General features: G+C 33.7%; 1 protein-coding gene across 8 annotated transcripts in view; it reads left to right on the forward strand.

Annotated features, from left to right (window-relative positions):
* LOC138692250 (transcriptional repressor CTCF-like) overlaps positions 1–24,815 on the forward strand; it is a 58,465-nt gene extending 33,650 nt beyond the window's left edge. For 7 of the 8 annotated variants that reach the window (XM_069815396.1, XM_069815392.1, XM_069815397.1 and 4 more), the window contains 8 exons: positions 7,199–7,335; positions 12,677–12,827; positions 14,362–14,516; positions 16,402–16,764; positions 18,561–18,698; positions 20,154–20,292; positions 20,421–20,548; positions 23,149–24,815. In XM_069815396.1, the coding sequence (XP_069671497.1) occupies positions 7,199–7,335; positions 12,677–12,827; positions 14,362–14,516; positions 16,402–16,764; positions 18,561–18,698; positions 20,154–20,292; positions 20,421–20,548; positions 23,149–23,223 (1,286 nt within the window). In that variant the 3' untranslated portion in view covers positions 23,224–24,815. Of the gene's footprint in view, positions 1–7,198; positions 7,336–7,379; positions 7,517–12,676; positions 12,828–14,361; positions 14,517–16,401; positions 16,765–18,560; positions 18,699–20,153; positions 20,293–20,420; positions 20,549–23,148 lie in introns of all 8 variants that reach the window. The other variant, XM_069815395.1, reaches the window with a different exon arrangement.
* The last annotated feature ends 322 nt before the right edge of the window (positions 24,816–25,137 follow it).

Consider the following 25,137-nt stretch of genomic DNA (forward strand, 5'->3'; position numbering starts at 1 on the left):
AAATCTTTAGCTCGCCCCTGAAAAAGTAGAACTCGTGCTCAGGGGCGGATCCCTGAATTGAAATTAATAATTATGCAATACAATTTGTCTTATGTCTACTACACAATAAGAATATTTAAATTTACAATTTTTCAATTTTTATAAAATCCATACATAACTTCTTAAATTTAATACTAGAACTATTAGAATTGACAAGATTAGGATATTTAAATATAAATTTGTTATATATTCTTGGGCCTAAATTACTACTATGATTAAATACTGTAACAGTGTTGCATTTTGGTTCAATCTTAAAGAATTCATACATTTTGTTTCATAACTATGAGAATACAATTCAAAATTATTTCGATTTTTATGTATGAATTTTATTAATACAATATAATAAATTTGTCTTACGTTAAGTACATTAAAGTCTAAAAACAAATGTTGAGATGGAAAATCAATAGGTTTATGAAGACATATTTTAATTATTTTCTTCTAATTATTTTCTTTCTAATTGAAGAAATTAATCATTTCTGACAGTTGTGGCTTATAGTCTGGTAGTGGTGTTGCTAGCTTTAATGGAGAATCAGCAAGCTGATTTAAATGGTTGGGATGTAGCTTCATTGTATTGTGAGTTCAGTGAGAAAAGTTTTAAGCGGTTTTCCAGGAAATTTGGTACAGTAAAATGTTATAACGAAATATTCAGTATTACGAAATGATATGCCATATAATTTAATGTTAAAATATTTCAATTCAACGAATTTCGTTTTTACGAAAAAAAAAATCAATATAACAGGAAGGAATGCTAAAATTGTACTACTTTATACCAGATGGAAGGGGGCTAAATAGAGTTCTTTCGAGAGATGAATCAGGGAGGGAAGTTAAATATAAAAGTTTAACATCATTATGAAGCTGCCATGGTGATCTAGTGTCTAGAGCGCTGGACTTATAATTCTGTGGACCGAGGTTCAATCCTCGGCATATCCCTGATTTGTAACTTGTGTTGGGCAAGCCCATGGTCCAGCTAACACAAGGGTTTTCTCTGGGAGCTCTGCTTCCCCTGTGGCATCCCAACAAAATCTCCATCATCATCTCATTTTATCGTGAGTGTAGTGTAGACAAGCCTTCTATGGTGCACCCTGGGCAACGACTCTGTCAGTGAATTGATCTACATGACTGGCTTTATATGGGTGAATGACGTAAGTTAAGCACCCTCATTAGTAAAAAAAAAATCATTATGTTATGATCGTTTGTGAACGATCTTTGAGATATTCTACAAATAAAAGCAAACAGACAGAAACATTCCATTTTCATTTCATATTTTTCTTTCAATTACAAAACTACTCTGGAAGAGTCGTGTTCCAGACCTTTCATCTTTTTTCTTCCCGAACAATCAATTCCAACAGGTTCGTTTAAATAAGGAAAATTGCTAATGATTGCTAGTTTTGTTATAAGCAAAAACAGTTGAGAAGCTTGATGGCAATGCTTTTATGGATGACGTGAAAATATGCTCCAGTGTCACATATTTCTTTACTGTCCATAATATATTATTTTCATTTCATATATTCAAAAACAAAAACACATTTTCTGCGTGTCTTACACTTTTCTCTTCTTACATATAAGAATTCCCATTGGGATAAACTTGTCTTTTATTGCTGCTATTGAAGTATGTATGTGCCCACAGGATTCATCTTTCCATGATATTACGATGATAGAATAAATATATTAATAAAATAAACTGACAAAAATATATAAACTATAAAAAAAAATACAATGAAAGGAAAGTGAAAATCAGAAATAAAAAAATAGCCTAATCAAAAATTAAAATGAGAACATTATGGTAAAAGTTAAGTTTGAACTATTAACCCTAAAATACCAGTACAGCACGTTATCTATTACACTATAAGACCACGCTTAACAGCACCTTCTTGCTGCATCTTCTTATAAGAGCGATAAGGTAATTCAAATGATTAATATCTCGAAAATTAAGGCCCATTCGACAGGATTTTTAGTTGGATATTGTTTTTTCATATATGTAGATTGTAGAGTAACCTCATGAAAGTTCAATAAAATCAATGTCTGGATTCTCCTTATCACTTTTTTTTCGAAATCGTTTAATTATGTGTCTGTATTTTCATGTACACAATGCGATTGTGCATTATTTCCGATGTTTTCACGACTTCTATTATGAGATGCTTTTGTGGTGTTAGTAATATTTAGTTTATCACTCATTGCATACCTGTAAACAAACTTAACATAGCATGCAGTGAAGGGACAAGAAAGAAGAGGGTTAACTGCCAACAGTGGAATTTAGGTACACTAAGATCTTTCAGTGTCTATAGCAAAGTACGATTAATAAGCATAATGTGAAAATTGCTTAAATAACCCACTGTATTACTTCTAATATTTCATATTATTGATATTTTTCTCGTTAGAAATCTGTTGAAATATATGTAAATTTATGTAAGAATTTGAGGTTGAAAGCAGAATAGTAGAAATCATATTTAATTTAGTTATATTACTGTATTTAATGCCATATTATGATTACCATATACAGTACTTTTTCAGTGATTCTCTTAATGTTAATTTATTTATTAACTTCATTGAAATGGTAACATGATTGCTTTGTATGTGACGCTTCAGTTGAATATGACACTCAGTACTTTAATGTTATAACCATTTATTTATTACAATTTGATTCGTTATTTCTTAAGTTGATTTGCATATAGGTACCTATAATTAATTGCACTTGATAATAATTTATGCTAGTATTTTTAATATTTCGTAAAAATTGAGGAAAAAACCTCTTTCTGTTCCTATACAATTTAATAATTAGGTATAGAACATTGAATAGTGAAATTGTTTTACATTTTGTGAAATTCAGAGTTAAAAATTAAATACTAACATTTAAAATGTTTTCAGTAATATTCAGTACAAACATTATTGTATTTCATATGAACTTATATGTTTTGGAATTCATAAAAAGTGACTAATGAAATACAGTATGTTCATATTTTCAGACTACCTACAGATTTTGAAAATCTTTTAAGTAGGATTTCAGAAAATTAGTATGATATACAGTGTGTTTCATAGCATGTGCTTTCCATATCAGAAGTAGATACAAGACCTAAAAATAATGAAGTTAATCTCATAGACTCATTCCCGAAATCATGTTGATTCCAAGATACAGACAGAAGTTTTTATATTCCATTAACAACATGCTTGCTTACCTTTAAAGGGATTGTTTAGAATGATCTCTGTGTGCCTCAATGGCAAATACAGCTGAACGTGACTGAGGATCTGTTCTTTGAAATAAACTGCCCTAATACTCACTGATTTTCCATGTAAAACTCATTCTTTTGACAAACCAATGTCCCATGTATTCTTTCAAGGATTTTACGTTTGGCACAGTGATTAAGAAATCTTTCTACATACGGGTGTCTTACTTCGGCTACTTTGTATTGTATTCAGAATGTTGGTAAATGAGATTGTGATTTCTTAATTTGAATGTGATTTTTTGTGAGAAAGTTCAAGCAGAAAGCTGCAATAGTCTATATTGATCATGTTAGGAGAACTAATTGAATCTACTCACAGAATGGAATGTGCTTTAGCAAAGAAGGGCAGCACTGCTACTTACAGACCTGTTACTAAATCAACGTATTACTCTGTGAAAAGATTTATTAAATCTACATACTTAGACTTCAACAAACAAAATTTGATAACACAATCTCAACGGAAAAAATGGAACTCTCTGCATCATAATCCACAGTTAATTCCCGATTTACCACGAAAATCGTCTAGCTGCATTTAGATTGGCAACAGACCATGATTGTTTCGCCAAACACCTGCATAGAATTGGAATATATCAGTCCCCTAACTGCCCATTGTGCAACTCAAACCAAGAAATGGATTCGGAACACCTCAAAATCTGTGCTTCATTGGCTGGCCATGATAATATCTTTGAAAAATATTGGAGTGGCAAGAGGTCAAATGACTTTATTGTCAAACGCCTGGCTTAGAAAACAACAACAGAACGGAATGTGATTGTGGTAATCTACATCATTCAACTCTTTCTTGATATGGTATTATCAAGTGTTATTTTGTCAACACTTGAATAGAACTTTAGTTGCTTCCTCAGTTCATTGGAAGAATTGCTGGCCTGTAAGTTGGAATCAAAGTGATTTTGGACTTCGGTTTATATGAACATTTTTTTTATAGTTTCTAAATTCATCTGATGTGGATTTTACACATTATTGAAAGACAATATATATATTTAGTTTATGGGTTGATTTCTGACTTGTATCATTTATACATTAGAATTCTGAGTTAGTTCTCATGAAAGTGACCATGTGGGGAATTGTGAAATAAAAGGTAAAAGGACAACTTAAACACAAAAATTTGTAATTTATCGTATATTATAAAGCTGAAATATTATTCATGTCCAAATATCCTGCACTACTCTCTTCAGAATATCGTTTTTGAAGGGAGGCATAAACGTGATATCTTCACACTTTGGAGAGCACCCTCATTAATACTTTGTAAACAGCTTATGAGTATGAATGCAGTAAACCTTCATGATTCTTATAATATTTAATAGAAGTTTACATTTATCATATTTTTTTCTTTAAGTATCATACTAATTGTTTCCAGATCATACCCTGATGAGCTAACTCTCACCAAAAACAAATAAAAGGAAAACTAATTATTCAACCTATACTATTGTTCAGTGGTACTTAATTTGTTTCTCACAAAAAGTGTGTACTTTTACAACCATTGAATATATCTCTCCATACACGGTATTAAAATGCTGTCATAAACAATAAGGTTTATTTAAGACGTGCAGAACTAGATATCCAATGAATGAGAATATGTCTTACTTTATGCATATACTCATATATGAAAATTACTGCACGATATCACAGTCTACTATATACAGTCGCGAAGCTCAATATGTAGTAAAAATGCAAACATGGGTAGTTGCCCACCACTAGGATCGCTACTATCGCCTCATCATCGCAGATCTCTCCTAGCAGCCGACAAAATATGTTACACTTTCGTTGTCGTGTTCTTTTGGAAAAAATTACCACCTTCCTTCCATTATTGAAATATTAAATGCATAAAGATAATTTATTATTTTAATGAATGCATATTAAATTCCACCATAAACTCGAAGATACCTGCAAGAAATAAGTTAATATAATTTTTGTTTGTGCAAAACGAATTGAAATGTACTATAATAACTTCACTCATTCAAGATTATAGCGATAGCGATAATTAACTATGAAACCAATAAATATTAATTTGCATTTCTCTTTACAACAATAATAATGGAAATATGAATTAATGGAGTAACTTACGTGTATCGGTACTTGTAGTGTATGCTTACGTAGTTAAAGTGGGATGAGGTTAAGCAATAATAATCACACCAGAATTGGAAATAAAACGTGATCAATAAATTTTATTGTAACAGAATTTTTCTATGTCTCTAGTAAAGCAACAAATAAAAATAACAACAAAATTAACAGCTATAATTAAAAACATATCCTTTGAAGAAAAAAGTAGGCCTAAGCAATAATAATCCCACCAGAATTGAAAATAAAACGTGATCAATAAATTTCATTAAAACAAACTTAATTTTTCTACGTCTTTAGTAAAATAACACATAAAAATAATAACAAAATTAATAGCTACAATTAAAAATATATCCTCTGAAAAAAAAGTAGACCTAACCTTTATTTCTCTGGAAATTTAGCAGCCTAAGTGACAGAACTTTAACCGGTATCTAGTGTCCTTTCGGTTAGACTGAAACATTTCATTGTGAAATTTAAGGATATAATGTATTCTAACAGTCACAAAGAACTTCAAATTAACAGTTTTGTTTCTGCACAGCATTCTTGTGGAAACCCAGGAACCTTTCTGAATCTTTCGGAAATCGGAAAAAAGGATAACTCTGGCCTCTTTCTCTTACTGTTGCTACAATTTATAGCACTACAAACGTCTCCTCCTTGTCCCATATTATTATTATTCCAATTATTATATTTTAGCCATTAACATTTTCATTATAACCAATAACGAACATTTCACAAGCATCAATGTGAAATACGCAACGAGCTAGCACTCGACAGAAATACGACACAGTCCAAAGTCGACCATGGACTGTCTATTGTTTCTAGTTGCTAACCGCTTGGAGCGCTTTATCACGAGATTTGCAAAAAAACACCTCAAGCTTCGCGACTGTATATAGTAGACTGTGACGATATGGTGCTGGTATTTGATGTTTTGGTGTTTTTTTTACACATTACAGAGATTGATTGTCAAAAATCTGTGCCTAGTAACTATGCACCTGTATTTGAATATTATAATTTGAAATATCTATTCTTAATAGTTTCATGGAACTTTGCTGAAACATATAGTTAAATTTTATTTGCTGTCTTTTAAAGACTACAACACTCGTATTTATTATACCAACATTTTACTATTACCGTTAGTTTAAAGCACAACAGAATTAGCTAGTGGCTGTATATTTCAAAGAGTGAGTAGTTGTAGGTCACTAAAAGTGCATTTCATTGTTCAATACGATTTGCATGTGTGTTGTACCGAATATATCAGCATCATTAAATTAAAATTAAAATAAAAAAAAAAAAACAAATTGATGTACTACAGTCATTTTCCATCTGATGTACCACCACTTAATTTACAAATAAAATTCTTATTGAAGATATCACGGGATGAGTGCAGTATATAGGAACTTCAAATACTTGTATTGAAACAGTAAGGTAATGAGAGCTAAAGAAATAACACAATTGTAAATATATCAGTAGGTAACACCACATATGTCAAAATTATTTTCTCGCTGTACTTCATTAACCAAGTATTGCAATAAAATTCTTCCGAAAATGTTGAAATTAACTAATAGCTCGTAGCAGATTAGTTAGTGTCATGTTAATCATTTCATGCATGCGATGTCTTAATGTGAGTCAAAATTTTTCTCCTTTTCTCTCTCTCTCCATGTTTAAAGATAAACACTTCTTCTTTATTGTGTGCTTGGGAGTAATAATAATAGTAATCACTATTGATGAAATGTAGAATTTTTATTGAGCAGCTCTTAATAGGGACAGTTCTCTTAACCAGTTCTTCCGCAGTCTTGGTGGTGCATCGAGTGAGATGGTTGACTGGAGTCTACTGTGTAAAATGTTACCCTTGGTGTCTTCCGCAGGTGAACTGGTAAGACATGTTCGGTACAGACATACACACGAGAAACCACATAAATGTACAGAGTGTGATTACGCGAGCGTGGAATTGAGTAAATTGAAGCGTCACATGCGCTGCCACACTGGCGAGAGACCATACCAGGTGAGCCACAAAAACAACCTAGCTGTCTGTGTTATCTTCCGCAGGTGAACTGGTAAGACACGTTCGGTACAAACACACTCACGAGAAACCCCACAAGTGTACGTTATGCGACTACGCCAGTGTGGAACTGAGCAAAATGAGGAATCATATGAGGTGCCATACTGGCGAGAGGCCTTACCAGGTGAGCAACTCCTGCATACCAGACATCACTCTATTAATTGGTGATGATGGCTCTTCTTCAGTTTCCTGGTGGTGTGGGGATGAGTACTAATTGTAGGTATTTGGAGAAGCAGCTCTTTGGATTATATCTTGTGTTTTAGAGGCTCACATCAGTTCACTGTCATCCTATGAATAAGACATAAAAACGTTAATTAGTTTTTTAATTTCTTTCCAACAGTAAAGTTATGGTCCATATTTACAGACAGTAATTACCACTAATTACTCATTTCGTCATTACATTCATGGTAGTTATAAGCTTACCCAATAGGCATTTCATATTAGTGGGTGGATAGTAATGGCTTAGAAATGTTACGTTGTGAAAACCTCTTTGGCACAAGATAATTATTTACTAGCTGCCCTTGAAAACCTTATGTATTTGGCATGTTTAACATCTGATGCAAATAGTCAAATTAAATTGAATTGTTGCTTAATACTATATTCATCTTTGAACTGTAAGTAGATTTTTGGTTTAAACTTTACTGATAATTGTAAAATTACTTGAAGGTTTTTAGCACCCAAACACTTGTGGAGCTTTTCTTGAAACATATGTGACAATAGATACTGATCTGGTGTCTTACAGTATTCTTTTACCTTCTGCACAATGAAATCAGAGGATTAAAACCTAATGTTGATGTTTTAATTTTCCTCTGGTTCCAGGTAGTTTAGACTTAAATGTAGTAGGTATCTTCATAAATGTTTTCTTTTATGTTGATTGATATAGTGTAAAGATTATATTTATTATTATTTTATTATTATTATTATTATTATTATTATTATTATTGTTAAAACTCTGAAGTTCCGACTTTTTGTCTTGCACATGTAGCTGTAGGCAGGAAGGAGTTCAGTATAAACAAACACGTGCTTCCAAAACGGAGGTACAGTTGTCTACTAAAAATGTGATCACTGCTTAAAACTCCTTATTGATATTAAGCCAGGTTGAGTAAAATAAACAGTACATATCTTAAATACTAAATTTCAGTATTATGATTTTTTTTTTTCATAAAATCTATTGCAGTGTAAGTTTATTATAATACATTCACAGACAAAAATGTCTTACCTTGTCTATTAAGAAGGTGAATTCCAGTGATAACATTAGGAACAAATTTTCCTCTTTGGCCAATTGTTTCGCCTAAGGAACGCCAAATCTTAATATCTACCTCTGTTTTTCTTATATTCACTAAAAATCAACCTTACATGTACTTTTTGCAAAATGTTGACTCGAAAGGAAGATTTTTGTGTTTGTGTTTTTCTATGAACTGCTTGAAGGTTTATATGCTTTATGAAATGGAATGTTGGCCTACTTGAATTTGAAGTGAATGCAATTTCTTCCTCCTACAGTTTCAACAATACTACATGTTTACGATGATTTTTGGTGTTTTAGTATTCTTCAATGAAACTTCATTGTACCCTTTAGTTTATATTTGATACAATTTAAAAAATATGTACTCCCATTCAAAGAAAACATACTACTTTCAAATTCCTCCACCAAAACATTTACCTGTAATTCCAGATATATAATTTCGAAATTTATATCTCCCATACATTAAAATATATATTTGGATTCCTTCAACGAAACATTTACCTTTAATTCTCTGAATCTAGTTCGATTCGATTTAACTATTTACTCGAGTCTTCTTGTGATCAAATCATAGGCTGTACTGTACTGTGTCCTGATTGTATATGAACTAAATGTAAAGTGAACGCGAAGTATGATGCAGTATATTTCCGACACAATTCAAGCTACGACCTGTGGCTGGTATGTTTTCAATAACTTTTTTAGACAGTGACCATTTTGTCTGTAGATACAACTGTAACTCAAACTCACTGCATGAGTTTGTTTGTTTACTCAAGCCTGTTATCTCGCCAGGCTCACGGGACAGAAGGTGGGAACTTACGAGCTTTTATTATTATTATTATTATTATTATTATTATTATTATTATTATTATTATTATTATTATTATTTCAGTAGTGGGGATTTTTTATTTTCATCTCATAGATCTTTGTAAATGCTAGTTACGAATGTTCTGAAGTAGGGATTCTGAACTTTTCTTTGACTGATATACCATCAAATCATAGTTCATATTTTCATAGTAAGATTATGGACAGTTATATGTAAACCGCGGGAGTGCGGGCCCTTTACCGTCAAGTTAAGTATGACTGGAGCGTTCCGTGGCGAGTGTAATGAACTCTCTCAGCTAAGCAACTCACTGTGCAGGCTTCAGAAGTACAGTCTTGCGTATATGCATTGCATACATACAATAATCATACATTTCGTACTTATCTAATTGATGCGATGTCGACGGAATTTTGCAGTCCGTGCGCCAGACAAGTTAAATGCAGCATTTTGGAATACCGCTCTTTAAGTTGTTTTGCTGCCTTAATAATATATGGAGCTGCATCAGTGATAAAAAGAAGTACATTATTATATTAAATCCTTTCCGGCCATAAAAGGCGCACAGCCTTATAAAAAACTTGGACAATAGTTGCATGGTTTACCTTTTCCAGTTTCTCTGAAGTTAGCACAAATTTCTTCCCTACACAGTTCTCGGAAAGTATACCGACCACCACATTTGCCACATATCTACTACTTACGTCTGTAGATTCATCAACAGAAACCCATATATTTTCTGATAGTTCACGCTTTCTCGAATTTTGGCAATTGTATTCTGGTACGAAATTGGTAAATATTCTTTACGTATTGTTCTTCTCCTAGAATATGTTGATTTGTGTATTTTACCAGAAATGATCTAAAGTGGGGATTGTCCAAAGTTCTGAATGGAATGTTTGTGTGTACCATGTTACATAAAACTATTTTGAATTGTGACCCACTATTTGAACTCGATTGGTTTTTGTTTGAATTGCGTTCAACATTTTCCTTGTGTGTTTTACTATTACAGTGTCTTTCAAAATAGTACTTTTTAGTTCGTAATAATCTGAAATTACACACAACACATACAACACTTTCTCCTTCTATAATAGCCTAAATATATCGCGTCCGAATTGTTCTACTAAATTATTCAGTATTGCACTTCGTGAACGAGTTGTTTTAGGCATTGTAATATGCGTCATTTCACACATGCATCTCTTCAGTATGACAGCTAAACGCACTCTAAATGTTTCGGGTTCGATGCACGGAACAGTACGGCGAAAGGCGAGAGAGACTTACGACATACTCTATACCCGTCTGCATAGTCAACTGCAATCACCGTATTAGGGCCCGCACTCCCACGGTCTAGTTATATGTATAACTGTTCATACAGGAGCTCTCTGACCTTGTGTGGCAAGTGGTGACAGTTTTTCAAGTGTGATAAGAAAAGAACAGTGTTTGGTAGTAAACAGCGATTCTACTATTTACTACTATCTTGCAAAGTATGACTAATTGTACTCTTCAGTATGGCACACTGATTACCAATTGCATGGGACAAGTATGTCCCCAGCAAATTATAAACAAATCCCTGTCTGCCATTAAGGATAGGTGGGGATATCCGATTTTCGTGAATGATTTTTTTTACGAATTTCTGTTAATTGAGTCAGAGTTAAAATTTTAGAAGTATGAACGAGACTTGTTCTGTAGACACGTTTTAGGATTGCTATTTGCCGCGAATTTTGCTCGTTTTTCCCGTTTTCTTGCGAATCTGGGAATATTTTTATATTAAACGCAATTTTTTTTTACAAATATTGCTGAATCATTGGTCACGAAATTCCATTATTTTATTTTCGACCGGGCAACATTCAAAATAATATGAAAATAGGTTTGTCTTTCAAGTTTTATCATGTGGAAAGCATGGCTGTGTGTTTCACATGTGCAGTGATAAGGTTTGTTACATGCTAACACAATAAGAAGAAATACCTAAAAGATATCACATTTTCAGCAAGGGTACGAAATGAAGACTAATGTAGGTGAATATATTTGTTATTATCAGGTTTATAAACTGATTTCCATGTTTAAATTCAAACTTTTTCTTCACAATACATCTGTAAATACCGTTTGTTTGTTTTTTTTTTTTCTGTTTCTTTGTTTTGTTTTTTTTAATGATTTACATATTTTAATAACTACTTTTTTCATGAGTTACAGTAGCTTTTATTTACTGACATGTATTTTAATCACCATTTTTACGGTGTCCCTAATGATGGGTAGTTTCTGGAATTTATGTACCAACCACCCTTCACCTTCTGAGCACTCAAAACTCGCTAAGCATGGACATTAATATTTCGGTGGGAAAAAGCACATAAGTCAAAAAAGTCGATTTTTCTGTTGTACCTAATCACATAAGTGTAGTATTTTTTCTAATTTTTTAAATAATAAAATTTCTTGTATTTTAAATTGAAAAGGGTCTTACTTTAACCAACATAAATTAATTTCATTATTATACTTATATTAGTTAAGAGTAAATTAAAAGGAAAGTCTCTCCTGAAAAAATAATTTTTATGACTTATGTATCTTTTCCCGCTGACCAAAGATTTATAAAGTGATATAACTAATGGAAATAGTGCTTATGTTATTATAATTTTCTATTTTATGGATTTTAGTATCAGACATGCAAAAACAATAATTTTGGGGAATCCAGTTATTTAGAAAATAAAATAAAACTAAAATATTTCCGTAAGAAATACTCAGTGCAATAATAATAAAATTTTGTCAATCAAATCATAAAAATAAATAAGCTATGAAAGAACAGAAGATGAGGTGTTGGAAGTTTTAATAAAGGAATGTTAGGGAACATTAAATTTTAATGTTCTTATGCATTATCAGCATAACGAGTAAGGTAACCATCATCATCATCACCACCACCACTACCATAATAATAATAATAATAATAATAATAATAATTACTGCTACTGCTCATATGTAAGCATGAAAAAAAAACACACACACACACACACACACACACACAGCTTTGTTACTTTGTCAGTTCCTTTTTTATAGGACTTTAGGACATAAAAGAAAATTGAAAGAAATTAAGTGTATTGCACTATGAGACATGCATTTAAAAACTGAATTAAATTAAGCTTTAACAGTTTTCTCTAAATGTCAGTTGAACTTCAGTCTTGTTGATGTGATCTACTGCTTCAGTGACGGTTGTTGGAGTGTGACTCAATTGATTTTATTTTTATTTTCAGTGTCCACACTGTACATATGCAAGTCCAGATACATTCAAGTTGAAACGTCACCTGCGTATTCACACGGGTGAAAAACCGTATGAATGTGACATCTGTCACGCACGATTCACACAATCCAATAGCCTCAAGGCGCATAAACTCATCCATAGTGGTAAGTATACAACCCTAATATTATAGTACAAGGGAGGATGGAAAAGTAACGCACAAAAATGTTTTGTGGCAATGTATTTAATAAGTAAGCAAAAGAAAATAATGCACAAGAAAGCTACAGGTTTTACCTATTTTTCGACATAGGAATCAAGTTTCTGGGCACATTTCTTCCATCATGACACCAGATTCAGTACACCTCGTTCATGAAATTCCGTTTCCTGGAAGTATAGCCAAATAATAAATATTGTTATATTAAGCTCACATGCCGGTTTTCCATGTGTACACAGCTCTTTAGGCTAGTTCCATAGCTGTTTTATGTACACCTGTATGCATCATGCATGATTGCACAAACTGCCACAGTTCGTCATCTATTGGAAGCATTTTCATGTTGTCGAAAGTATTGCGGAGAGTCTGTTTTTTTACTGCCATATGATTGTATTATGTTTAACCATTTCGTAAGTAGAAATAAAGGAGTGACATCGTGTAAATTTCATTATACTAGGAGGAGGCATAAGTGTGAAATTGTAAATAAATACTCCACAACACTAGTGCCAGTCTGTTGAACAACCCTAGTAAAAAGAATCAAATCAATAGCTGAGTTTCCTGAAAGTCGTAATTTTGTATAGGTTAATTAGCAAGGTTATGGAATAATTATTGTACAGTCATTGTTACTAATCTGCTTTAATTATCACAGTGTTATAATAGTACATTATGCAACGAGCCTATAATGATAGTAATTAAGAATCGAAATGGATATTTATGAAACGAGCGCAAGCGAGTTTCATAATTTTCATACGAGCTTCTTAATTACCATTATAGGCGAGTTTCATACGACTTTTTATGCTCGACTATATTTCTAACTTGAAATTATTCAGATGTATACATTTTATTTGTATCTGACAAGGTCGGAAGTGACCTTGTTGTAGGTCGTGAATTGTGAGATGTGCGCAGACGCGAGAGTATTGATTTTTTCCGAGGAACAATAATGTCATTGACCTTGTGTAATCCCGCTAAACTTGGTATAACCTTGATTATTGAATTCGACATTGAAAAACGAGATGACAAATTGAATTTATTTGAATATTATTTACAATTAACGCTAATTATTATAGTAACAGAACATAACCTTCTGCGACAGTATTGGATTTCCGGCCTCCGTGACTTTTCGCTAATTCTCTTTCGATTGCATATCCGAGAATAATCGATACTTGCGGTTTTATAACGGTACAAAGCTGACTTGTTATTGGCTGAACACCTGTAAGCTGAGTTGTCATTGGCTGAAAACACCTGTACTTTAATGAGTAGGTGTACTTTAATGACATGCATTAAAGGACTGCTACCAGGTGTATAATTACTACATTTCGGCATGGTCGAGCATAATCAAAAATAAATGTCAACCTGGAACGTATTAGAAAATTACCTATTGTCTTATATAGTAGTATATTGTATTTATGTTGGAAATAGAAGCAAGTTTCTTTGATATCTATGTACGGATTAGGAATTGCTTTTAGTAATGTCTAATATTCCTCTTACAGCTGGCGACAAACCGGTGTTCCAGTGTGAACTCTGTCCAACAACATGTGGACGTAAGACTGACCTTCGAATACACGTACAAAAACTCCACACTTCAGACAAACCCCTGAAATGTAAGAGGTGTGGAAAGTCCTTTCCAGATAGGTACACATATAAGGTAAGTCAGTGCTAACATTCCATTATTCTGAATTAACATTGTTGCTTTAACTTTCTTTCGTGTGTAAGATGTGCGAGATAGATTTAACCAGAACTGATAATATTACTGTCATGAAAATATGTATATACTAACAGAGCATTTAAGTGAAATCAAACTCAAACCTAATGGAAATAAAAATTTTTTCTCTTTCGCTTCCCCCCCCCCCCCCCCATAGCAGTGTTCAACTTCATGTAAACTATCATCCATTTTGTTGGACATTGAATGCATTATCCACTATCGTTTATACTTTCAAGGAAGGTTATTTCGACAGTATGGCAATTTGGCGTCAACTAAATTCCAAATTCTAATTATTCTAATTCTAATTTTTTTTTTAAATTTATCTACTTACATATTTTTTAAACTATATTCAGGATTTTTGTGGTCACTCTCACTGAAGGGCTGATGATATAGCAGATCTTTCTCTCTGCTACTCCATACATACTCTCTAAAATTTTACTTCCACTTAAATACAGCTTTTTTTTATTATAGAGTATTTGTATTATTTATAGTAATACATATTATCGGACTCCAAATTTTCATTTTCCTTATGTCAGATAAAGGTTATATAGCCTATGTATGAAAGAAATAATTGTAAAAACTATATGTAAGCAGGTCTTCATCAGTCCACCAAATTAAAATACAATATCTGACAATCTAGATAGTTTGACAGTAATGGGGTTGATGGTTGGAGCACTGAAAACCATTGCAAAATTTTTTGCTAATTTCTGGACATCAATGGGATTAGATGAAGCACTCCTCCATAGATTGAGCATTATCTCTATTAAGGGATCTGTTTCAGTTTTGAGAAATCATCTTTATGGATTTAAGAATTAATGTTGTATTTAAGGATTGGTGGAATGTAATATTTTAGTTTGTAAACAAAACATTTTATATTTACCAAATTTAGTTGTTTATATCACTTTGTCCTCGTGACAACTCTTTAATAAGGAAAGTTTGTAGCAATAAATTACTTTAATATAAAACAGTAGCTTTCATTTGAATAATGTTGAGCAGCAAACTTGTGTCAAAAAATTAAATTTTACAGGAGAGCGAAAAAACATTTTAATATATTGATAACAGACAAACATCTGATATAAGAGGATATTTTTGTGAAGGTTGTGTTCATACCTTGACTTAAGATTTGTTTGCAGAAGGTTCGGGAAGACTTCTTTGCTAGAAATAAAGTGTAATCTCATTTTGTTCATTTTTTTGGCATAGTTGCTGTTCAACACCATCAGTTTACTGCTGAATTAATGCATGGCAACTCTAGGAGATTGTATAGTTCATTAAAAGAAAGCATTATCATGTTTCCGTTCTGTATGGTTATGAAACTTGGACTCTCACTTTGAGAGAGGAACATAGGTTAAGGGTGTTTGAGAATAAGGTGCTTAGGAAAATATTTGGGGCTAAGCGGGATGAAGTTACAGGAGAATGGAGAACGTTACACAACGCAGAACTGCACGCATTGTTTTCTTCACCTGACATAATTAGGAACATTAAATCCAGACGTTTTAGATGGGCAGGGCATGTAGCACGTATGGGCGAATCCAGAAATGCATATAGAGTGTTAGTTGGGAGACCGGAGGGAAAAATACCTTTAGGGAGGCCGAGACGTAGATGGGAGGATAATATTAAAATGGATTTGAGGGAGGTGGGATATGATGATAGAGGCTGGATTAATCTTGCACAGGATAGGGACCGCTGGCGGGCTTATGTGAGGGCAGCAATGAACCTTCGGGTTCCTTAAAAGCCATTTGTAAGTAAGTAAGTAAGTATTATCATGTTTCCAGAGGACTGTGAAATTTTGGCGCTGTAGTGACATCACTGTCTTAATTTTTTTTTACAGATCCATAATAAATCGCATGAAGGGGAAAAGTGTTTCAAGTGTGACCTATGTCCTTATGCTTCCATATCCCAGAGACATTTGGAGTCTCATATGTTAATACATACAGATCAAAAACCATATCAGTGTGATCAGTGCGACCAGTCATTCCGTCAGAAGCAGCTATTACGGCGGCATCAGAATCTATATCATAATCCCAATTACGTACCACCTCCACCGAGAGAAAAAACTCACGAATGCCCTGAATGCGGAAGAGCGTTCCGTCACAAAGGAAACCTCATACGGCATATGGCAGTCCATGATCCTGAGTCATCAGCACAAGAGAAAGCTCTTGCATTGAAACTTGGGCGTCAGAAGAAGATTCAAGTGAGTCTGTATTCATTATTATTTAAATGGAACACAAAATTGCTTGCTGTGTGAATGCATGATTTTCATATGTTTCTTCACTGAAAGATTAATTTATAACATATAAGAAATGTCTTGTTAGTTAAATAATTTATAATTTAATAAGAAATGCCTTGTTAGTTAAAAATAATAAAAATAGTAATAATTCAGGTAGGAGTTACATTTATTTATGCCAGTGATTTTAAACAATCACACAGACTGTTACAGATTGAACTGCCTTCAGACTTACATAGTTCAGTGTTTCTCTCAAACATACCTGATTTTAATTGCCTGTAAAAAGTTTAATGGTTTAAGATACATATTTACAATATGCGCCATTGAAACTAGAACAAAACTGCTATTCCAATACCTAATATTAACTTTACTGAGTCTATCATTGTACCCCATATCTCATATATCATATGTCATATGTCCCATATATCATATATGTCATATATCTCATATAGCTCATATGTGACCATCCTCATGGTCTAGTGGTCAGAGCTTCTGGCTATAGTTCATGAGGTCCCGGATTCGATTCCCGGTTAGAGCACAGGAATTTTTCCTTAAAGGGGTTTATTCCTGTGTTCGTCCATGGTCTGGAATTTAGGTTTAAGTTTAGATTTAAGACCTCTCCTGGCACCACATTATCATAATCATCCTATCACATCATCGGGGTAATGTAACTCCGCCTTCCAGGCGCCCCAACCTCAGAAGTGGGTTACAATTAAGCCACGGCCAGGAGAGAAGACCAGAAATGTCGAAAAGACAACCTGGTGGCATTGGATAAAAAAAAACAATATGCGCCATGAGATAAGAAAGATCATCAAGCTTAAATTCCTACCGCAAGATGGAGCAGAGGTCGAGCAGTGTCAAATCATAAGCATTGTCAGGACATACGACACCATAGTTCAAAGTCCAGGGGCCAGTTTCACAATGTTTACAATTTTTGTAAATTATAAACTTCTGTTGCACAGTCTGAGTTTGTGAAACAGAGTTTACAGACATTTGTAATCTTTTTCTTGCTATTTGTCATCATGATCATTAAGACCATGAGATCTGTGACGGTATATAGCCTTGACCCTTCCACCAATATCTTGGTCTTCCTTGATCTCTATTGGTCTTCATAGGAAAGTTAATTTTGTCTCTCCCTCCCCATTCTTTGTATATGGTTCTTCAACTGTTTATATTGTTAATTTGTAGTTTTTTGACATTGTGAAATGAGCCCCAGATCATAATGTGTTATGCTAAGTTAAAATCTATTATTAGTGTGCTAAAGTCCACACCTGTGGAGTAACGGTCAGTGCGTCTGCCTGCGAAACCAGGTGGCCCGGGTTCGAATCTCGGTTGGGGCAAGTTACCTGGTTGAGGTTTTTTCTGAGGTTTTTCCCTCAACTCAATATGAGCAAATGCTGGGTAACTTTCGGTGCTGGACCCTGGACCCATTTCACCGGCATTGTCACCTTCATATCATTCAGGCGCTAAATAACCGAGATGTTGATACAGCGTCGTAAAATAACCCAATAAAATAAAAAAATTGGTGTGCTAAGAAAGTTTGGTTGAGTATTTAATCAGAATACACTGAATACTAATAACTTAAAGGAAATTTATGACATATTATTAACTCATAGTTCGTTAATACTAAGTGGTGAGAAAGAAGACAACTTGATATTGGGAGTAAAACTTTATAATCTTCATATACCGGTAATTTATAGTTCAATGTACATAATGTTTATGATTTTTTTGTGACTTGTTAATATAATTTTTAACTTTTGTAGATAATTGATGGGCAGCAAGTAGAAGTAATGGCAGGTGAGGAGGATGACGACGATGATGAAGATACAGATGGCGAAATGATGGCTGTTGAAGGTCAGGATGGGCAGCAGTATGTTGTATTGGAAGTAATTCAGCTTCAGGTAAATAAGAAAAATTTTAATTATGTCTTCAAATTTGTTATTTTATTTTTATAAAGATACCAGATGACTTTAATCCTCTTCTGTTTCTCATCTTTCCTGAAAAATGTTATGACAGTTTCGTTCAATTAACTGCCTGCAAACAATTCGCACCAAATTCGTTGTGGTTCTCTACTAGTCCCCTAAAAAACCTCTTCACAACATAATGGCTGTTGGTACATAATATACTGTAGCAAAGACTGAAGAATCTTGAATGTTACGTACAGCATGTTTCAATCGTTGCTGAAATCAAGTAAAGAAATTGCTTTTTTTTATAGTCATAGATATAGTAAAAATGAGTACACATTATCCATAGACAAAAATATAGAAATACTGATGTTACCAAGCGAGGAAAATTGACAGAAACAAAAGTCACAAACTTTTTTTTTTTTTTAATGATATTGAATAAAATTTTGGTGATAGAGGGAAATATATTTCGTGGTTATTGACTTACTTCGCACAGAAATCCAAATTTCGCGAGTTTGTATTTCTTAAATATGGCATTTTATATACCTACAAAGGTAAATGTTTCAAAGAAAGTAATTGTGGAACATTTCGCACATATTGCTATTAACAAAAAATATGGTCCCTATGAATAATACGTTTACATTGTACAAGTAAATTGACTGAAAATAGAATCTAAAGTTGAAATTTATTAAACATTCAGTGTAGCCTATGTTAATTCACTTACGATTTTTAAGATTTTAACTACTCATCAAGAGAAAGGTTCATTATGATAATGCCCTATTGAAACAGTCCTTGCATGTACTTCAGGAATAGTGTTAACTTGAAAGGGAATTTCAAACTTAGGCTATATATGTGCCCAATTAACTTTGTGTGAGCATCAACGAAGTTTCCTATCATGGTTAGTTTCCAGTGGCATTTGTTAGGCATAGATCACAATACTACCAAGAGTGATTCTCTAGTGGCTTACATAAAGTTAGACAGCATGGTAAGAAGAAACCATCCACACCTGTGGAGTAACGGTCAGCGCGTCTGGCCGCGAAACCAGGTAGCCCGGGTTCGAATCCAGGTCGGGGGAAGTTACCTGGTTGAGGTTTTTTCCGGAGTTTTCCCTCAACCCAATACGAGCAAATTTAATTTAATTTTTATTTAAATTTAAATATACAGAATAAAGAATATAATTACAAACAAAGAAGAGAAATAGAAATAAAATAATACAAACAATATAAAAAAGGAGATACAGTAGTATTAACAAAATTTGATACCGAATGATGTTGATACAGCATCGTAAAACAACCCAATAAAAAAAAAGAAGAAGAAGAAGAAGAAGAAACCACCACAGTGATACTAAGAAAAGCAACACAGAGGATAGAAAATTTGTTTATCTTGAACTCAGAGCTGTCAGTATCCAGCATGGTATATGGTATAAAAATTAAACTGTTACTTATTTGACAGGATGGTGACGGTGGTGAACAAGCAGTAGCTGTTGTCACAGGTGATGCGTCACATACAATGGAGCAGGCTGTTGCCCTGCACACTGCTGAGAGTGATGAAGAAGGTATTTTAGCAGGCCAACATATCACACCTGATTCCCGTAAGTCTTTTCTTCTAAAAGCTATCCAGCATTGCATTGAAGTGTTGTATTATTGAGAGTTGAATGTATATGTGTACATTACTTTACAATAAATCTTGGATTACGTTTGAATGAATTCTTGTTCGCAGATCTCACAGATGATGAGGATGTAATGGAAACTCTGAGAAATAGTAGAAAACTATCTAGAAAAGATGCATTAGCAATAAGAAAAAGAATAGAGACTGAAAAGGATATGCAGAATTGTTTTGGATTTGATGTAAGTATTTTTCTTATTGATTTCTTTTAGAATTTTTCCTTGTATTTAAATCTTTGTGTATCACAAGAAGTCTCTTTGTTATTTAACTGTCCTCACAGGGAAAATACAGTTGTTTGTCTTATAAGACAGTATTTATATTCCTAATGATCATGTAATGAAATTTTGCGCAGCTAAAATAACAGTAATAAAAAATTCCACTGCACATTATTATAAATTGGGAGGAATTTCAATGAATAGTTTTACGCAGTCTGTGTCAGTTGATGTCACAAAATGCCCATTTAGGGAATTATATCATGTTTTATTCTACGGAGTTCATTTTGAGATTAAATGTAGGGTACAATGATGAGTAGCATTAAAATAACAAAAATGTCCACTGCAAGTTGTGGACTGAATGTCTCAAAAAGTCTGGAAAGTTTGACGTTTATGAAGAAATACATTGCATTTTCTCCACTGGCTCCACCAAATGTGTCGACATCATAGTAATTTTTTTTGAAAGGCATGTTGGTCCGACAAGTTAACAAGTAAATAACTGTCTATTTTAACCTAATGCACAGTACAAAAAATTACATTAGGTTATACACATAAAACATATATACGACTAGCGCTTTCGCTATTAAGATAGCATCTTCAGGCCTGGTTAGCATATTATGAAGCTTTTGCATTAGGTTAAAAATAGACAGTTATTGAAGGACCTATAATATTTATCTTCATCATAGCAATTGATTACAATCAAAAGTTTGACTTCATAATCGATCCCACTATCAGAGTTGAGGGAACTGAATTACAACTACAAAAAGTAGATCTGGAAAAGAAAAGAGTTTATGAACCCTGCTTTACTTATCTGGAAGAGAAATACCACATAACCCGTTTGTTGCTGGGAAGTAATTGGATTGCTCTTTGGTGCAAGGGGCAATATCTCAAGATTTTATATAAGTTTTTTTCATCATTTCGATATTGATCTTTTGGAACTTCAAGATACAGTAGCATGCAAATTAATCCGAACAACATAATTACTTATGCAAAAACACTCAAAAAAAGGATCTAAGACATACCTCAGTAATCTCTGTGGCCTCTGAGACGATTTGGCATGGATTCCACTAATTTCCCACAAATATTCTTCATTTCTTCATTGCGAAACCATACACCAATGAGGGCAGAAATCATCTTCTCCTTTGTAGAACAATCCTTTTTTTGCATTCTTCTTTTGCAAATTGACCACAAGTTCTCAATGGGGTTGATGTCGGGTGAGTTGTCTGGCCAGGGGAGTACCTGAATATTCTTCTTGTTGAAGAATTCTGTAGTTTTTCGAGACGTATGGCATGGTGCCAGGTCTTGTTGGAACACACCTCTGCCATCCGGAAATGATTTTTGCAGCTGGGGTACGATTCTGGTTTCCAATAAGTGAATATATTTGTCAGAATTCATCATTCTCTTGATAGGTATTAATGCTCCAGGCCCTTCATGTGTAAAACAACCCCAAAACATTACTTTAGGGGGGTATTTGGGTGCTTGTTGGAGATGAGCTGCTGTTACTTTTTCGGATCCTTTCCGTACGTAAGAAACACGGTGGCCATGGACCTCGAAATGAGACTCATCGGAAAAAAGTACATTCTTCCAGTCATTCACTGTCCAGTGTTGATGTAATTTTGCCCACAATAAGCGTTTTTTGCACATAACAGGGGTTAGCAGTTGCTTCTTAATAGGCTTACGAGCCCTTCGTCCAGCTTCGAAAAGCCTACGCCGCACTGTTGTGACGTGAATATTCGCCCCAGTTGTAGCCATTAACTCATGGGTTAAGTCGACAGCAGTTAGTCTAGGATTTAATTTACTTTTCCTGACAATTAAACGATCATCTGCAGGTGAAGTCTTCCTTTTCCGGCCACAGTTTCCTTTTTTTCTGGGGTGTGATGGATCCAGTCTCCCTGTATCGTTTTATGATCGAATTAACAGTAGCCAAACCGATGTGACATTCTGCAGCAATTTGCCTCTGTGTCATAGAAGAATGCTCTGCTAATGTTATAATTTTAGACCGTTTTCGTGGAGTTGTATCCATTTGTGAAGACGACAGAATGTACACAGGATTGCAGTATTAAATCTTCAACACAACTGAAATGCTTATAAGTACAAAACGACAGGCAAAATGTCACATATTATAAAAAAATAATGACAGACCTTCAACAATGGAATTACACGTACTACAGATGTAAATTAAAGTGGTATGAGCAGCTGTGAGGCCAACAATGACAGAAAATGTAAAAATATGTCGTGTTCGGATTAATTTGCACGCTACTGTATAGCCATTAATGTTTTAAGACATTCCTTGTTAATTGTAAATAACTATCTGTACAGTTCTATTTATGAAAAATAAATTATTCCTGTCGAGGATAGCTGCCTCCCCAAAAAATAAATAAAATTAAAATTAAAAATAGAATATTGTTGATATACAATTAATTTAGGTGCTGTTACCGCTCGGTATCCCTTTTTCAAGGGCAGCTATCCTTTTTGGATTCTTCTCTCTCTGTTTTATGAAACCTTAAATTAGACATTGCATTTCTTTGTTTGTTGTGTATCATCCATGTTTTTTGTTTTTTATTTTCTAGGATGAAGGAGAAGAGGAAGTAGATGATGATGAAACAGCTAAAACAACAATCCAGCTCCTAGAAGCCATCCACTAGTAGATTTTCAAAATACAATATTTTCTTGTATCATTTTCATCGGAGTTGTGCAAATGTGACTTTATACTCCTTTGTGTGGTGCAATGTACAATAGCTACACAGAGTTGGTTGTTATCGTGAGGCCAACTAATTGAATGTAGTAGTACAATTTCTCATGGTGTCACTCTATGAGTGGTGCAGTGCTACAGTTATGTCGGTGTGATTACCAATCATCCACGTACTAAATGGTTGTGGGTGTTAATCCGGACTCAATTTTTCTACCTTCATTAAAACGTTTCTTTGACTTGGTGTTTCGTACCATTTACGAGAAGGTGTTATTTCGATTCCATTGCATATTAGTGAAGAATTGTACAAAGTGTGTAGTACCCTTCAGACATTCTGAGGCACAAGGAAACCAAAATATACCTTTACGTGTAGTAGGATGTACATGCACATTGAATTTTGGTCTTCAATTTTTAGACTTGACAGTTGTACAGAGGCTTTGATTGCGTATAAATTATTACGTGATAAGTGTTGAGGGATGGTGTAGCCGTATTTTGTGGCAACAGCTATTGTCAGGAACGTGTACATGCAAGAGGACGTGAAGGGTATGTTTTATTTTGTTACTTTATAGGTTGCAGGTGCATTCTTTTTCTTTAAAGTTCGTTACGCATTCATCACAGTTCGAAATTTTTATAGTGAATTGACACAGCATATAAATCTGGCAGTGAATAAGTGTGCAATGTTATCGGAGGTGTACATCAAATTAATTTCTCACCAGCTGCATTTTTTTTTTTTCAATCCTGATTCATAAACACGTTTGCACTTAATATCATGTTTGATTACTGTATGAAATTTTGTAAAATGTTAACTGATAATTGGAATATTTATCCACACATTAAGAAGTTCAAATATGTTCTTGAATTGATGATTTGAATTAGTACAATTATTTCAAAATGGTTCTTCACTTAATTTAAATGTAACTTTTTTATGTATATATTCTGTTTCGTTTTATTTATATTATGGAGATTTGTGTAAGAACTTTTCAATTATTCAGATTATTAGCATCTGCTCTTTCATGAAGTGACAGTTTTCATAAATGTTATTAATATTTCATCAATACATGAACATTTTGAACGTCATGTGTAAGGATTAAAATTGTTTACAAGCAATTCGTTGAAGATGTTCCAGTATGAATTTGCAGTCAGCGATGTGAGTAATTGCATGCGGCATAATGTTGATAACTCATACTGTATAATGCTTGAAATCCTTTAACATGTATTTTGTTTCAAATTGGTGGCATTTTCGTTTCAGTTTGGGATTGTTAATTTTTTTCTTTAGGAGCAGAAGTTCCTTTGAAAAGTAATACTGTAATCCAATTGCAGTTGATCGTAGTTGGCTTCCTGCCAAGTGGTAATTGCAAACAAAAATGAAAATGTGTACCTTTTTTAAATAAAAATAGTAGTTTCCACCCATTTGGATACTAAGCTCATCAATTGTTGCGATGGAATTACATATTGTTCTATCTATATTTTCAAGGTCTGTGAACTTTCAGTAAGACATGGATGTTGATGGTCTCTAATAAAAAAGGAAGGATGCTTAATAGCAGGCAATTATGTGTATATTTGTCACAAACATATCCCCAGATTTATTCCTTTATAGCAGAGTTCTACAACTTGTCCTTTTACGAGGCGCATCCAGAAAGTAAGTTTCCCGATTTTTTCCCCTTGAAAGTAAACGTAATTAGCCGTGTCAATTGCGCATGCGTAACAGATCTATGACGTATCAATCATATGCCAGCCGGACAGGTCCCGCCTGGTGCCAGTAGCGTGGCAGCAATGGTCCGAAATGGAAGCTCTTATTCCTTCTCCCGCTGCCTGCAAAGTTCGGTCGATGATAAAGTTCTTTAATGCACAAAGCATTACGCCAATTGAA

Source organism: Periplaneta americana, chromosome 16, assembly GCF_040183065.1.
Source record: "Periplaneta americana isolate PAMFEO1 chromosome 16, P.americana_PAMFEO1_priV1, whole genome shotgun sequence".
NCBI lineage: Eukaryota > Metazoa > Arthropoda > Insecta > Blattodea > Blattidae > Periplaneta > Periplaneta americana.